Here is an 18,579-nt window from a genome sequence, read left to right on the forward strand (position 1 = left end):
ATGGTTTCGGTCCCGTCCGGATCGTTCCGCCGGCTCCGCTTCTCCTCCTAGACGGTAAGGGCCCCTGTACCCATCTCATGGATTTAGGTCACCTATAATCTCAACTCGTTCCACGTAAAATTTGGGCTTTGTCGGTATTGGGGTCTGGGTGTGGCACTCATTACAATGCACCCTTGTCTAAAAATGGCAAAATTAAATGCTAATTATCTACCCTACGGAAGGAGTTATGGGAAAAATTTCTATAGACGGCTTTCCAAAAGTCATATGTGTAGATTTCAAATATACCCTTGGATTTGACCTTTGACCTTTACTTCAAGGTCAAATGGGTCAAAATTTTCAAAAAAATGAAATTTTTTACGAAAAAATTTCTTTTTTCCCTGTTATTCAGACACTACACAGACTTAACCAATAATATTATTGGAAAGTGTTACCCTTCAGGTCATCTTTCATCTCCATTAATTTGGGGTCAATCGGTGCATTTTCACGGGAGTAGCGGCCATAAGATACCGAAACTGAAAACTGTCTCTAATTCGGGAACCGTTAACGCTAGAGACCCATTCTTTTTTGCATTTTGTAGAGCATGTAAAGCCCAACACTGGAGGTGGTCTCGGTTTTTTTGTATTCCATACGGTTTTCAAGTTACGCTGTATCAAAAAGTACATATTGGTGGTGAAAGCAAAATGTGCAGTACGGTAATGGATAATAAATTTTGAACTCTGGAAAAATAAAACATAAGGCTTGGCAAAGCAGACAACTTGTGGTCAAAAATGACATTATTTCATCAAATTTGAACTTCTGAAACTTCAGAGCACCTCCTATTTCAAGAATTTTGACCAAAATGACATTTTCTTTATTTTAATTCATTTTTTCTGTACGAAATTTAAGGCACATTATGGTAACTCCAAAATTATAACATTTAGTCCCTTATATCTCCAAAACTGGCAGAGATAGGTCCATAGTTACTATTGAAGTTGAATAGGAAGTCATATACTGGCAATCTTACTGTGACCTTGAAATTGACCTTTGACCTACTTTTCACCATGAACTGAACTTTGCAAATTTTGCTTCCCTTTTATCTCCAAAACTGGCAGAGATAGGTCCATAGTTACTATTGAACTTGAATAGAAAGTCATATACTGGCAATCTAAATGTGACCTTGAAATTGACCTTTGACCTACTTTTCACCATGAACTGAACTTTGCAAATTTTGCTTCCCTTTTATCTCCAAAACTGGCAGAGATAGGTCCATAGTTACTATTGAACTTGAATAGGAAGTCATATACTGGCAATCTAAATGTGATCTTAAAATTGACCTTTGACCTACTTTTCACCATGAACTGAACTTTGCAAATTTTGCTTCCCTTTTATCTCCAAAACTGGCTGAGATAGGTCCATAGTTAGTATTGAACTTGAATAGAAAGTCATATACTGGCAATCTAAATGTGACCTTAAAATTGACCTTTGACCTACTTTTCACCATAAACTGAACTTTGCAAATTTTGCTTCTCTTTTATCTCCAAAACTGGCAGAGAAAGGTCCGTAGTTACTATTGAACTTGAATAGGAAGTCATATACCGGCAATCTAAATGTGACCTTAAAATTGACCTTAGACCTACTTTTCACCATGAACTGAACTTTGCAAATTTTGCTTCCCTTTTATCTCCAAAACTAGCAGAGATAGGTCCATAGTTTCTATTGAACTTGAATAGGAAGTCATATACTGGCAATCTAAATGTGACCTTGAAATTGACCTTTGACCTACTTTTCACCATGAACTGAACTTTGCAAATTTTGCTTCCCTTTTATCTCCAAAACTGGCAGAGATAGGTCCATAGTTACTATTGAAGTTGAATAGGAAGTCATATACTGGCAATCTTAATGTGACATTAAAATTGACCTTTGACCTACTTTTCACCATGAACTGAACTTTGCAAATTTTGCTTGACTTTTATCTCCAAAGTTACGCTGTATCAAAAAGGAAATATTGGTGGTGAAAGCAAAATGTGCAGCACTGTAATGGATAATAAATTTTGAACCCCGGAAAAATAAAACATAAGGCTTGGCAAAGCAGACAACTTGTGGTCAAAAATAACATTATTTCATCAAATTTGGACATCTGGAACTTCAGAGCACCTCCCATTTCAAGAATTTTGACCAAAATGACCTTTTCTTTATTTTAATTAATTTTTTTTGTAGGAAATTTATGGCACATTATGGTAACTCCAAAATTATAACATTAAGTCCCTTATATCTCCAAAACTGGCAGAGATAGGTCCATAGTTGCTATTGAACATGAATAGGAAGTCATATACTGGCAATCCGAATGTGACCTTAAAATTGACCTTTGACCTACTTTTCACCATGAACTGAACTTTTCAAATTTTGCTTGACTTTTATCTCCAAAGTTACGCTGTATCGAAAAGGAAATATTGGTGGTGAAAGCAAAATGTGCAGCACTGTAATGGATAATAAATTTTGAACCCCGGAAAAATAAAACATAAGGCTTGGCAAAGCAGACAACTTGTGGTCAAAAATAACATTATTTCATCAAATTTGAACATCTGGAACTTCAGAGCACCTCCCATTTCAAGAATTTTGACCAAAATGACCTTTTCTTTATTTTAATTAATTTTTTTTTTTTGTAGGAAATTTATGGCACATTATGGTAATTCCAAAATTATAACATTAAGTCCCTTATATCTCCAAAACTGGCAGAGATAGGTCCATAGTTGCTATTGAACATGAATAGGAAGTGATATACTGGCAATCCGAATGTGACCTTAAAATTGACCTTTGACCTACTTTTCACCATGAACTGAACTTTGCAAATTTTGCTTCCCTTTTATCTCCAAAGTTATGCTGTATCAAAAAATACATATTGGTGGTGAAAGCAAAATGTGCAGTACGGTAATGGATAATAAATTTTGAACTGCAGAAAAATAAAACATAAGGCTTGGCAAAGCAGACAACTTGTGGTCAAAAATGACATTATTTCATCAAATTTGAACATCTGGAACTTCAGAGCACCTCCCATTTCAAGAATTTTGACCAAAATGACCTTTTCTTTATTTTAATTAATTTCTTCTGTAGGAAATTTATGGCACATTATGGTAACTCCAAAATTATAACATTTAGTCCCTTATTTCTCCAAAACTGGCAGAGATAGGTCCATAGTTACTATTGAAGTTGAATAGGAAGTCATATACTGGCAATCTAAATGTGACCTTAAAATTGACCTTTGACCTACTTTTCACCATGAACTGAACTTTGCAAATTTTGCTTCCCTTTTATCTCCAAAACTGGCAGAGATAGGTCCATAGTTACTATTGTAGTTGAATAGGAAGTCATATGCTGGCAATCTACATGTGACCTTAAAATTGACCTTTGACCTACTTTTCACCATGAACTGAACTTTGAAAATTTTTCTTCCCTTTTATCTCCAAAACTGGCAGAGATAGGTCCATATGTACTATTGCACTTGAATAGGTAGTCATGTATTGGCAATCTTAATATGACCTTGAAATTGACCTTTGACCTACTTTCACCATGAACTGAACTTTGCAAATTTTGCTTCCCTTTTATCTCCAAAACTGGCAGAGATAGGTCCATAGTTACTATTGAACTTGAATAGAAAGTCATATACTGGCAATCTAAATGTGACCTTGAAATTGACCTTTGACCTACTTTTCACCATGAACTGAACTTTGCAAATTTTGCTTCCCTTTTATCTCCAAAACTGGCAGAGATAGGTCCATAGTTACTATTGAACTTGAATAGGAAGTCATATACTGGCAATCTAAATGTGATCTTAAAATTGACCTTTGACCTACTTTTCACCATGAACTGAACTTTGCAAATTTTGCTTCCCTTTTATCTCCAAAACTGGCTGAGATAGGTCCATAGTTAGTATTGAACTTGAATAGAAAGTCATATACTGGCAATCTAAATGTGACCTTAAAATTGACCTTTGACCTACTTTTCACCATAAACTGAACTTTGCAAATTTTGCTTCTCTTTTATCTCCAAAACTGGCAGAGAAAGGTCCGTAGTTACTATTGAACTTGAATAGGAAGTCATATACCGGCAATCTAAATGTGACCTTAAAATTGACCTAAGACCTACTTTTCACCATGAACTGAACTTTGCAAATTTTGCTTCCCTTTTATCTCCAAAACTAGCAGAGATAGGTCCATAGTTTCTATTGAACTTGAATAGGAAGTCATATACTGGCAATCTAAATGTGACCTTGAAATTGACCTTTGACCTACTTTTCACCATGAACTGAACTTTGCAAATTTTGCTTCCCTTTTATCTCCAAAACTAGCAGAGATAGGTCCATAGTTACTATTGAAGTTGAATAGTAAGTCATATACTGGCAATCTTAATGTGACATTAAAATTGACCTTTGACCTACTTTTCACCATGAACTGAACTTTGCAAATTTTGCTTGACTTTTATCTCCAAAGTTACGCTGTATCAAAAAGGAAATATTGGTGGTGAAAGCAAAATGTGCAGCACTGTAATGGATAATAAATTTTGAACCCCGGAAAAATAAAACATAAGGCTTGGCAAAGCAGACAACTTGTTGTCAAAAATAACATTATTTCATCAAATTTGAACATCTGGAACTTCAGAGCACCTCCCATTTCAAGAATTTTGACCAAAATGACCTTTTCTTTATTTTAATTAATTTTTTTTGTAGGAAATTTATGGCACATTATGGTAACTCCAAAATTATAACATTAAGTCCCTTATATCTCCAAAACTGGCAGAGATAGGTCCATAGTTGCTATTGAACATGAATAGGAAGTCATATACTGGCAATCCGAATGTGACCTTAAAATTGACCTTTGACCTACTTTTCACCATGAACTGAACTTTTCAAATTTTGCTTGACTTTTATCTCCAAAGTTACGCTGTATCAAAAAGGAAATATTGGTGGTGAAAGCAAAATGTGCAGTACGGTAATGGATAATAAATTTTGAACCCCGGAAAAATAAAACATAAGGCTTGGCAAAGCAGACAACTTGTGGTCAAAAATAACATTATTTCATCAAATTTGAACATCTGGAACTTCAGAGCACCTCCCATTTCAAGAATTTTGACCAAAATGACCTTTTCTTTATTTTAATTAATTTTTTTTTTGTAGGAAATTTATGGCACATTATGGTAATTCCAAAATTATAACATTAAGTCCCTTATATCTCCAAAACTGGCAGAGATAGGTCCATAGTTGCTATTGAACATGAATAGGAAGTGATATACTGGCAATCCGAATGTGACCTTAAAATTGACCTTTGACCTACTTTTCACCATGAACTGAACTTTGCAAATTTTGCTTCCCTTTTATCTCCAAAGTTATGCTGTATCAAAAAATACATATTGGTGGTGAAAGCAAAATGTGCAGTACGGTAATGGATAATAAATTTTGAACTGCAGAAAAATAAAACATAAGGCTTGGCAAAGCAGACAACTTGTGGTCAAAAATGACATTATTTCATCAAATTTGAACATCTGGAACTTCAGAGCACCTCCCATTTCAAGAATTTTGACCAAAATGACCTTTTCTTTATTTTAATTAATTTCTTCTGTAGGAAATTTATGGCACATTATGGTAACTCCAAAATTATAACATTTAGTCCCTTATTTCTCCAAAACTGGCAGAGATAGGTCCATAGTTACTATTGAAGTTGAATAGGAAGTCATATACTGGCAATCTAAATGTGACCTTAAAATTGACCTTTGACCTACTTTTCACCATGAACTGAACTTTGCAAATTTTGCTTCCCTTTTATCTCCAAAACTGGCAGAGATAGGTCCATAGTTACTATTGTAGTTGAATAGGAAGTCATATGCTGGCAATCTACATGTGACCTTAAAATTGACCTTTGACCTACTTTTCACCATGAACTGAACTTTGAAAATTTTTCTTCCCTTTTATCTCCAAAACTGGCAGAGATAGGTCCATAGGTACTATTGAACTTGAATATGAAGTTACTGTTTCACTTTTTTCTCCCAAATTACAAAGTCTGATGACAACTGAAAGCCTTTAGCCATACCTCAGGGCAGTGGGATTTGATTAAATGTAATAAAAATATATTTGAAGAATTTTCCTAGCCTTCAGCAATTTCCGCAAAGCTTCGGCATGCGTGGCAATACAGAGCTGTCGATATCTGTTTGCGTGAACAAGAGAATTGGTGGAACAACGGTTAACGTCGTTGAGTCGTCTGCAACCTACCCGACGGGAGTTCGTGTCCCTGTCGGTACTTTTGAAGATTTTGAAATTGTCGTTATTATAAATATCTATTAATATATAAAACAGTCGTGGCTAATTGTTTTTGCAACGGAAAGCACAGTAGGAAGGTTTGTTGTTATTGTTAAAGTTATTATTACTGGGGACATAAATTAGTATGCTAATCTCTTATCATGGTATAATGATTGATACGATGGGTATCAAATAGTTTTCCTTTGATATAAACAACAAAAGAGCGGCCTTCCAAATATCTTTGCTGAATGTTTATAACGTAGGTACTATTTTGCGCAAAAATATTGATACATGACGCAAACGACATTTACTAATTTTGGTAATATCAATTTTAATTAAAATTAAATTTAATTGAAATTAAAATTAAAATTTATCTAAACGTGCATATTACCATTCACCTTGTTTAAAGGGTTCGCAACACTTTACATTCTAATACATTTTGCCAATTTTCATGTTTGCTAGTTTATTTTGATTTGAGAGAAAGCGAGAGAAGACCCTCTACTAGGGCCGCAAATTAATTATGAGTATTTTTCTTCAGTGCAAGAGACTGTGTAATGAAAAATCAATCTGTAACTCTGGTATAGGGTGGCCTTGTGTGTGTAATAATATACAAGTAGGGGCAGGGGTACAGTTTTATAGTACAAATAGTCATTTTATACATCTTATTGATCTCATCGTCGGGTCATTGTTTACAATAGCGCTTTGTCGCTGTGCGTACCTTTTTGCATTTGAGTTAGACTCAGTCAGTAACAGCTGGTGATTTTGTCTTTTTTGCGTTTCATTGACAATATTTTGGCCACCTAAGTAGGGAAATGTGGCTCTTTGTTTTGAAATGACATTTCCATTGTTCCTTTGAACATGCAAAAGTCAACACACTTACGTCAACATACTTACTTTGTAATACCAACCCAGGGGAAGAAACAAAGCCTCATAAGGTGTCGTCATTCACACTGTAAAAGGTGTTAATATCATGCTTCTATTGTTTGCCCATGAATCATTATGACAAATTTGTAGGGTTGCCAGATCACTGGGGCTTCATTCAATTCTCTATATCTGCCCTGCAGCCTGGGATGAGTGATACTTGACTGACCTTTGTTTACATCTGGAGATTTTCTTTATAATTCGATCAGTGTGCATAAATTATGATATTTTCCATCAGGAAAAATACGTGATAATGTTACGATTCTTATTTTACAGATACATAATTACAAAAATTAATTCCTGATTTAATACCCCCTATTTCAGCGCCTATTCCTGGCTGCGTTAATTATGGGGGGTTGGAAAGTAATCCGTTGGAACGCAGGAGTGATGATTGCTACTCTTACCAACGGTGCATCACCGATCAACTAATCTCAGCCAGCTGAAGCAGAATCACCAACAAAAGACAAATTGGACTACATCTGCCTTCTTGTTGAGACATCTTACGTAAAAAAGGCGATAACGGTCAAAACATACGTGCTTCGTGGTTTATTAAATGTTCATCGTGTTTTTTCGTTCGTTATTCTTATGAGTTAAGCAGCTTCACCTCCGTGACACCCTTTTTATTTATTTAAACCATTGTTAGATAAACCATGGGTTTCACTCCAGATTTCACGATCGAGCAGCTGATCATGAGGAGAGTGTAGCATGCTAAAGTAAACTACCCCAAATATATATACAACACCTCCAGGGTTTCACGATCGAGCAAGTGATCATGAGGAGAGAGTGTAGCAAAGAACTTCATTAATGGTCGTCATAATTGGTGGTTGCCTTGGGAAAATGAGTTACATGATTACATAATACAGATACATAATAACATAAGATTAATACTAAAATTTTCCCTGATACAAAAACCCCTATTTGAGCGCTTATTCCTGACTCATTAATTACGGGTGATTAGAAAGTAATCTATGAGGACGCAGGAGCGATGATCGCTGCTCTTACCAACGGTAAATCACCGATTTACTTGACTCTGCTACTTCGAGCAAAATCACACACCACCAAAAGACAAATTAGACCACGTTCGTCCTCTTATTAAAACAAAGAATGTAAAAATGTGATGTCGGTCAAAGAAGAGGCCTAGACTACGTGCTTCATGGTTTATTAGATAGGCCTATTCATTGGATTTTTTTTTTTATTTCATTATTATAGCTTCACCTCGCGAGACCCTTTTTTATATATTTAAAACACAGCACCCCACTGGTTTCGTGATCATGAAGAAAGGGAGTGTAGCAAAGAACCTCATTAATGGTCGTAATAATAGGTGGTTGCATTGTAGGCCTAACCTTGTTCATTTTAGTCGACAGACTAAGCTAGAAGAAAGAAAAGATCATTATCGCCTCTCTTTACTTAGGAACAATAAGGATGGCTAGTGGCAGCATTTATAAGTTCTTTTATTTAGAAACTTTCCGATCCTTTGTCTGGGACTGCGTCCGAGAAACGGCGATAACGACAGAGACGTCCTCGAACATTTTGGACTCAGTGCAAATAAAAAAAAAATCCGTTAAGAAGTAGCCTTTAAATGTCCTGGCAAATAATTTTGCAATGGCTCAGAGAGTTCTAGAATGAATGACAAGCAACGACATTAGGGTTAATAATAGACTAAAAACTATCAGAGTGTAGGCCTGTCTTACTTCATTTCTAAGGCCATCTTGTGATACGAGTCATGCTACACTACAAAAGAGGGGGTAGCAGTGGATGATTTAATACAGGGATACCATCGATAGTATATCAATAGAAAATCACAATCCTCAAATGTTTTTTAATTCATTAAATATAAACGGTCTTTTCTCGTACAATGGGTCTGGTATAGTTGTATTGGCCTATTAGTTGGAAACACGTGGTTCGTCTACAATTGCAAATGGCGGAGGTGCCGTGGTAGTTATTGTCATAAAATTAGCTGGATACGGTGCACGTGAGAAAATTATTCATTAAATTTAGTTTTCGAGCGTCAGCTTAATCTGGTAAAATGCGAGACGAAAAAAATGATAGATAGAGCCTTATGACCCACTGTAGAATGATGCCGAATAATACATCAACGACGTAGTTTATCGGCAGATAAACGTGTTTCCATTCTCGGCTGACTGAGGAAAGGTTTGAGAGAGCATTTAAAGAAGAGGCGGTCGAACCAATAGTGAGTAGGAAGTGTGCTGCAATCAAGACGAACAATACCGATCATAAGTGGACAGCTAATAACCCCTAATTAACCCCGGGTTACGCGCTGCTGTGTTGACTCCTTGCTGGGAAGGGGTAGCGGCCTCCTACTGCTGTGCGTAATCAAACATTGTCTTCTAACATGCGGCTACACGACAATTGCATTGTATTAATAAAGTAATACCTATTCATAAGGAAGGGGGCGGATGGTAATCTTACGAGAATTAAATCAGTTATCGATCATACGCGTACCAATAGTCGTGTTTTTTTTTAGCTATACGGTACAAGTAGTCGTATTATGACCCTGCAGTAATGAGTTCATTGAGCTCCTGTATCATATCTCTTGTATTTCAGATGTCTGTGATGTGCCCCCCACCTTCCAGTCCATGATCCACTCCTGTACAGTGAGATATGAATGGGGCACTGATGACAGCAGGGACTATAACACCTCATGGACACCCCTGGTCAACAGAACTGACCACCCCACTGACCAGTGGACATACCAGTCTGCTTTCAAGCTGAGGTCACTTCCATTTGCTGGAAAACATGGCACTTACAATGGTAAACTATTTCTCCCTTTGACTATACATGTAGCAAGTGCATAATAATGGTTAATTCAAACTGCTACGGCTACTTGTGGCTTGGTTTTTCTAGAATAGCGTAAATGTTTATTTTAAAGTAATTAATTTGAAAATCAATGTCCTTTATTCATGCTTATATTGCTTACTATTACTTATCCTCTTCAAGACTTGTCAGCATCCTTCACCATCTCCCTCTATCTTTTGCTGCTATCCTTGCTTTATTTGCCTTAACTTAGATATTTAATATATTTACTTGTGTTTTTATTGGGCTGTCTTTGTTGAATCCGTATTATGCTGAATTTGTTGACAAGAAAAATACCAATGAAATGAAAATATTGATTAGAATGTTAAAGCAGTTGTATTAAACCAATACACGACCATACATGTATCTTTTGAACCTGGAGGGCACATTTTTGGTTCAAGTAAGAAAAAAATAACATTCTTTGTATCCATACTTTAGCATGTTAGTTGGAGGATGTGTAAAACTCCTTGATGACACTGGAGGAAAAAAAACTCTCTATGACTATATGTATATGATATTTTAGGTGGAGGATATTTGAAACTCCTTGGTGACACCAGAAATAAAAGCCTGTCAATTCTTGCGGACCTGCAGGAGTCCAAGTGGATAGACCAGAGAACACGTGCCGTGTTTCTGGAGTTTACCCTGTACAACCCCCAGGTTAACCTGTTCAGTGTGGCACAGTTACTATTTGAGTTCCACCCCACTGGGGCCATCTTCCCTTTCTATCAAATCTTTACATGTAAATTTTACCAATATGGGTAAGTTATTGCTGGGGCTGTCTTCTTGTTCTATCACATCTTCAGCAATGAACTATAATACTCATAAAGAACGAGTGTTAAAGATAAAGTGGAGGCTTATGTGCTTATTTTTAGAATTTTTGGATTAACTAATAATTTTAAGGCTTTCTAACTACCAAGTACATATGTATATAGGATAATAATAATTATAGTATAAAATGAAAAAATGAATATAGTCCTATAAAATATACATTATAAAGCAATGCAAGTAAAGAGATACAGTTAAAATGAAATTTTATTTAGAACAAATTTATAACAACAGCCCTGAAGTCAGTAGGTATAAATTTGTTGCCAGAAAGGTGGTGATTTGATAAATCTTCATCATTAATCGCATTCATCAGCAATTTATCATTTCTGTGAGTTTGATCAGGTATCAAGCTCTTTATTATTTATTTTTAATTGTTTTCATTTCAGGAATGGGTTGGAAATCTTTGTCGCAGTTTGTGAAGTACTGTTCATCCTGTTTATACTGACATCCACATACAGAGAGTTCAGCAAATTCAGAAACACTGGTTCTAAGGAATACTTCTCAGATCCCTGGAGTTATGTGGAGGTGGCAATTGTCTGTCTAGGATACTCAGCTATTGGTCTGTTTTTTCAACGTTTAGTGATAGTGAACTTCACCATTGCCAATTTCCATGAACATGGCAGAGAGGAATTTGTGAACTTTTTTCCAGCAGCATTCTGGGACTACATCCTGGGCTACACCTTGGCAGCCATGCTGGTGCTGACAGTGCTTAAGTTTTTCAAGCTGCTACGGTTTAATGTCCGCATGAACATGTTGTCTGCCACTTTGAAGAAATCTTGGAAGCCTACACTACATTTCTATCTAGTTCTAGCTCTCCTCATGATGGCCTATTCCTTCTTTGGGCAATGTGCTTTTGGTCACTACATTGAAAACTTCAAGTCCTTAATGGACACCTTACAGACTTTGTTCACTCTGATCATGGGAGGATTTGAGTTTGCAATTCTGGGAGACTCAAACCGTGTCATTGGTATTGTGTTTCTGATAACCTTTGCCATGATAATCCAGGTGACGCTGATCAATATGTTCGTTGCCATTATCGACGAGTCATTCAGATATGTTCTGAAGGCCACCAAGGAGACTTCCAATGAGCTGGAGATGGTGGACTTTATGTGGACGAGATTACTGGTGATTCTTGGTCTCCACACAGGGGCAGGGGTCACCATTCCTTCCAGTATTGATTTGAAGACACTGCAACAAGAGGCTCAGGGTGAAGTTGGTTCAAATACAAACAGCTGACCTTTTTAAGGATTGATTTTTTATTTTATTTTTTCCTCTGAACAAATTGATGCTGCAGGAATAAAATAAACAAAACTGATTTTTAACTTATTCCACAAACAACTATTTTTTTTTTTTTTAATTTTGGCCACCACAAGAAGCTAACTTTTGGGATTTTCTGAACAAATTGATGTTCTAGAAATATGTTTGATAATTTTTGTTGGAATAATTCAATAAATGAGAATATTTGATATGCATATTGAGTATATGATCAGAGTTCTGTGTATAGTTGACTTATTATTGTCACTTGTTGAAAGCAGGACATTGTATACCTTAAGTGGACCAGACTGTTTGTGGTCTCCACATGGATGTATATTTGTTTACTAGAATAATTATAGTAAATGATTTAGTATATTTAGTTAATTATAGTAAATGATTTAGTAAGTATTATTTATTTTCAACATCCACTCAAGTCACAGTTTGCATGATCAAAAAAAAAAAAAAAAAAAAAAAGGAAGAAAATTAAAATAATGCCATTTAACTTAGAGACTTATTAGGTTAAATAATCTCAGTTCAGATCTGTTAAGACAGAACTACTTCAGAAAGATATTGGTCTGACTTGGGTAATCATATAACCTTGGAGATCCAGGTGTTACATGTTACCAGTTAAACCAGTTTCTGGTGTGAAAATGTTAAGAAGTACACCAGGCCCCCGTTTCACAAAGAATCTTAAATTTCTAGTCGACTAGCTCGAGCTAGGTGACCTAGCTAGGTCGACTATGCTGCAGTTGACTAGGAGTGTTTCACAAAGAATCTAACGTCTTAGCTTGGCGTGCTTACGGTAGTCGACGCGCACGAGAAACTCTTCAAGAAAAGGAAGTGTAAAATTTGAAAAGTTTCACAAGACATGACGTTTCATGGCCTCTTTCGGCCGAGAATGAACGTTTATCAACAATAAAAATCAGCCAAAACACAAACAAAGTTGTTTTTGAACTTTATTGATTAGTTTAACTTCGATACAACTTCAAAGTAACAGTTAAACATTAGCTTGTCATGGAACACTGTTGACGGACGTCTAGCCGTCAAAAACATAAACAAACACGCGATCGGCTGGGTGAAGGGGCATTTTATTTTTTATGTACAGACACAGATGTGTCTGTACATATAGCCGTCATCTGCGTCTGTCGTCGCCATCGCCGTTGGCGTGCACTTTAACCGTAAACACGATAAGTGGAAAACAGTTTTGGTTTGAAACTTACAGAACTGATGAATTTTTATAATACGCAGGTCAAGTTCGAAAATCGGCATGATTGGGTCATTTTTAGGGAAGTTATGTTTTTTTTTTACTTTTTTCAGCATATATGCAACACCGTAAACACGATAAGTGGAAAACTGTTTTACCTTTTGGCTTGAAAGTTACAGAAATGATCAACATTCATAATACACAGGTCAAGTTCGAAAATCAGCATGATTGGGTCATTTTTAGGGAAGTTATGCTTTTTTTTTTTCACTTTTTTTCAGCATATATGCAACACCGTAAACACGATAAGTGCAAAACGGGTCATTTTTAGGGAAGTTATGCTTTTTTTTCATTTTTTTCAGCATATATGCACACTGATAACACAATATAAGAAAAACGGATAGGCCAATTGTCATTGTACTCGCAGGAGTGGTCAATCTTACTAAAACATAGGTTGAGTATGAAAATCATCATAATCAGGCCATTATTTTAGAAGTTATGCTTTTTTTTTTTCACATTTCCTCAGATTCAATTCTTAGGCATGTTAATAGTCTCATTATTGAACTAATAAGATATGTAAAAGTGTTTGTTTGACATTTCCTGCATCTTTACAACATTGTCAGTTGATTATGTAAAAATGATGGTAAATTTGTTATCATGTATTGTGTAATGAAGTGTCAAAAATGAGATAAACACATATCATTGCAGTTTGTCAGATTCAATCATCCACTATGTTCAGAATCTCAGAATGGAGGAAATTGGACATCTAACACTGTTCTATTGATACTTTTCTCATCTCATCAATTTTCTTAGTTGGTCATAAAAAAATGGCAGTAAAATGTTTATTTTGTTTTATGTTAAAAAAGTGTTAAAAACGGAAATAAACCCATTTCAGAACAGTGCTGTCTTGTTTACATTTTGGCATTTTCAAGATGTGACTTGGAAGTTCCATGGGCATTAAGACCTTTGCTAGTCACATTTTCTGAATATCTGTGATACTAATATTTTATAATTAAAAATTAATGGTCATTATGCTGTTAAACATTATGTAATATTGCATCAAAATTTGAAGAAACCCCTATTTTGGGCACTGCTCCCATGATGACCATTTAAGGAAAATCATGTCACTTACTGTTCTCAAACTTACAGGAAAAAGCATATGGGACTAAAATACAGCTTCAGTAGGCAATGCAGTCTGTTTGGTAACTTTTTCTGGCAGTTAAACAGTTTTTTGTGAAAATTAAATTTTTCACGTTGGCATTTTTAAGGTGCGACTTAGAACCTCCACGGGCTTGAAGACCCATGCTAGTCACATTTTCTGAAAATCCATGACACATATATTTTATTATTAAAAATTGATGTATTATGCTGTTAAGCATTATGTAATGTTGCATCAAAATAGAAGAAAACACAATTTTTGGTGCTTCTGCCATGATGACCATTATGGGAAAACCGTGTTACTTATGATTGTCAAACTTTCAAAAAAGAAACACAGGACTAAAATACAGCCCGAGTTGGAAAAGCAGTCTAATTGGCTTCTTTTTCTGGAAGTTATACATTTTAGTGAAATATTCATTATCTTTTTGGCATATTCATTGTGGGACTTGGAGCTCCCATGGACATGAAGCCGGATGGTAATCAAATTTTCTACATGTTCATGCTATTTATAGTCAATAATCAAATTGGTGATAATTATTCTATAATTTAATATGTAATGTTACATCAAAATCTTTTTGCACTGCTACTGCAAACATTATGAAAAGAAAACTGTGTTATTTATTATTATATTTAACTTATGAGTATGATTTTTAGGATTGGCATGCAGTTCAAATTAGAAAGCCAGGTCAATTGGGTTATCATTTATTATTGAATTTTATGCAGTTTTGTGTGAAATTTCATTTTTTTCATTCTGGCACTTTCTAAGTATAAACTTGAACTCTGATGGGCCTGAAGCCTTATGCTTTTACTTTCGTTGGTGTTACCTGTTGTGCAAAATTAAAATTTGATGTTGACTGTAATGTATTATTGCATCAGAATTGGTAGTCTCCTATTTTGTGCATTATTGTTTTGTGCTTTTCTTAAGTTGTGACTTATGGGCCTGAAAGACCTTTGAGAGGGTCAGTCTGTAAATTTCCCTTGGGTATCACTTAGCTAATTTCAATGTTATAAAGTAATTAGCCTAATTAATCGGCCATTAAATGAGATTACATAAAGCACACTTGTTGATATTTCCCTGTAAACTCCCATAGGTTAAGCTCTCTGCTAGATTAATAATAAGGAAGCAGTGATAATTATGCAGGTGAATTTTGTTTAATATTGCAAATAAGTTTTTAATATATATATATATATATATATATATATATATCAAACTCAAAGATTAAAAGTTTGAATAGCAGCTTCATTGAATTATTTTTACCTCTGCCAAGGAGGTTATATTTTCATCCCTGTTTGTCTTCAACATAACTCAAAAAGTTATGGACCGATTTTGCTGAAATTTTCAGGAACTGTCAGAAGTGGGCCAAAGAGGACAATAATCAATAATAATCAACAATTGCTACCTTGGCAGAGGTCCGCACTCTCGGAGCGCTTTTCTAGTTTTGTTATGTTTTCCTTTATAATTTTTTCTCAAACACTTGCATTTGTGACTTTTAACTCTCATCCGCCTGAGGCTCTGACATTTCTGTATTTCCACATAAGCAGTTGTATAGCTTTTTATGTCTTTAAACATTATGTTACTTATGTAATATTATTTTATGCACTGTCATCATTTTTCAAATATTGAGACTTTCATCATGTGAATTTAAACTCATGGTCCTGAAACTGTAATCTTATTGAAAGGGTAGATTGAGACCATCTTCTGGGTCTTCCGGAAGACAGTCAGGTTATTAAGTTTATATTGCCTGGTATCTATTTTTTCTTCTCTTGGAAGACCATCAAAATGGAGGATGGATCAAAATAGATACTTTGGAATACTGTCAGAAAATATCTCTGGGTCCGCTCATGTTATTGACCATTTTACCTGTTGTGCATGATTAAAATTCAGTGTTGACTGACAGTGCTATTATAAGCATTATTTATTATTGCATCAAAATTGACAAAATGACCTATTTTGCATCTTTATTTTCTGTTTTTTGTCTGTACATTTGACAGCTTTGCTGCCTTGTTATTTCAATATTCCATAAATGTCAGTGCTATTCAAGGATATTATGACACAGTATCTTAAAGGAGGTATGTTCTTTCCAAATTTTTGTTGTTTATACTCTCATTTACTGAATTTTAGTTGAGCCTGCCGACTTAAGTCTCCTCCCGAGGAGGCTAGACATCGACTAGCAGCTAATAAAAAAACGACGTAAGCGACCTTTTAGATTCTTTGTGAAACGGGACTTAGTGACGTAACGACTTAATTACGTTGGTAACCAAGTTCTTAGTCAGGGAAACCGACTTAAGTTTTTTTGTGAAAAGGGGGCCAGATCAAGAGAGAAAAATTGGCACAATAGTTGCCCATTTTAAGGCACTTTATATTGTTGTTGTTATTATTTTATTTTGTTGTTGTTGTGACCCCTCAGTTTTAAATTTTAATGTATTTGTGGGTATTCTTAATATTGTATTTTATTCTAATAATTTGAGATTCACTTTAGTCTTTTTAAATTTAGTGTCATGATTAATGTTATCTTTCCTGTTAATTAAATTTAATTGCAGGTTTTGTAATACTGGACTAATTATAAGGTTTAGAAACTTTTTTCTGATTTTTATGGAATTTTTACATGTTAGAGAAACGTTTGGTATGAATATATTAAGAAATAAACTGCAGTTATGTTTTTTTTTGGTTATATTGAATGTTTCACATGGTTATACTCCTGCACAAACAATTGACATGAAAATTATTATATCAAAGATAATTATTGGCTGTACATTTTTATTGATAAAAACCCCGCAAAACAAATGCTCTGCTAAATCAGTCCTGCAAAGTGTTCGTTACTTTCCCAGGGATTAGGTTGGGTCACGTTTTTGCGCTAATATTAAATAGCGCATACATTTACCAAAAAGTGCAACAGGTTATTGCATACGCGCTAAAAATAGCGCATCCTGATACAGAATGTACGGTAGTTGATGTTTTGTAAATAAGTTTACTGTGAAAGATGGCCTGTCAAAGAGATGTTAGCAGTGTAACGTACGTGAAACTTTAAGGAACATATTAAACCACTACAGCTTTAGTATAATTCATAACAGGCAGGGTCTGCGCATTTACACGAGTCATGCCCTGCAATGTGAGGGTTACGCTGTCGAGATCGCCCGGAAAACTGTTGAGGAAAATGTTTAGTATTGCTCGACAAATCCATAATGAAATAAGTCAATTAAGTTGTCTAGCGAGATATATGATTTAATCATTATTAGATGATTCAACGAGTCCTTTACCGAATTACATAACAGTCAATGATAAAGTGGTGTTGGCGTCCCACTGCGGCTTCAACTTCTTGTTTTAACAAGACTCGCGCTACATGCTGGCTTGAGAAAAACATCACTGTTTCACCTTGACGCCGCCGCGTTTATTTCTTATGGTGCACTGTCTTCTTCCCACGAACACCATTTATATAATTATTTAAAAAAAGGGCGTCGCAAGGTATTAGACGATTTTTCTGATCACATAACTCGTAAGCAATGCGTGGTCTAGGAATTATATCCGTTGACTCTACATTGTGTAACAATTATTTCTTGTTTTAAGAATCATTTCTTTCGATTTCTCGCAAAACGGTTGAAACTTTTCCTTTCAAAAGCAACTCCACTCAACAAGACTGTCGCTATTTAGGCACCCGTATCAACACTATTTTTAGTTTAAGTCGTTTTAAAATTTACTTCAAACTTCGCGTTTCGTAAGCTAACATTTTTGCATACATGTTACATTGTACCTGAGTATACATCCCATAATGATACACAACAAGCATGACAAAGCATAAAAGCTGTGTACCCTGATGAGTTGAAACCGTAGATACCGTTGGTAAAAAAAAAATAGTCACAAGCGCATTGCATCGTGTTGAGAACATCTAGAGGACAACTGACACAATCGTTACAATATGCGTCCTTCACTTTATAGTATATAGTCCAGATGTACTCCCATCTCGCCGAAATAAAGCCTAGATGACGTTTTACAAAGTCTCAAATTGCTGCTATGTAGGCCTAATGTTTTTCAGTCTCGTAATCTCATTTTCAGTGTAGCGTTTCGACTTCACATTACAGATATCCCACTTGAGAAATTATTTAATGGCATTTTACAGGGGAAGTAATAGAAAATTAACCATCT

At 35.3% G+C, this 18,579-nt stretch overlaps 1 protein-coding gene across 4 annotated transcripts in view; it reads left to right on the plus strand.

Annotated features, from left to right (window-relative positions):
• Nucleotides 1–17,106, plus strand: part of LOC106181901 (polycystin-1-like protein 2) — a 42,893-nt gene extending 25,787 nt beyond the window's left edge. For all 4 annotated transcript variants that reach the window (XM_086994899.1, XM_086994900.1, XM_086994903.1 and 1 more), the window contains 3 exons: nucleotides 9,752–9,958; nucleotides 10,524–10,758; nucleotides 11,212–17,106. In XM_086994899.1, the coding sequence (XP_086851025.1) occupies nucleotides 9,752–9,958; nucleotides 10,524–10,758; nucleotides 11,212–12,061 (1,292 nt within the window). In that variant the 3' untranslated portion in view covers nucleotides 12,062–17,106. The remainder of the gene's footprint in view (nucleotides 1–9,751; nucleotides 9,959–10,523; nucleotides 10,759–11,211) is intronic.
• The last annotated feature ends 1,473 nt before the right edge of the window (nucleotides 17,107–18,579 follow it).

The sequence above is a fragment of the Lingula anatina genome, chromosome 9, assembly GCF_051362555.1.
Source record: "Lingula anatina isolate TDL-2025a chromosome 9, LinAna3.0, whole genome shotgun sequence".
Taxonomy (NCBI): domain Eukaryota; kingdom Metazoa; phylum Brachiopoda; class Lingulata; order Lingulida; family Lingulidae; genus Lingula; species Lingula anatina.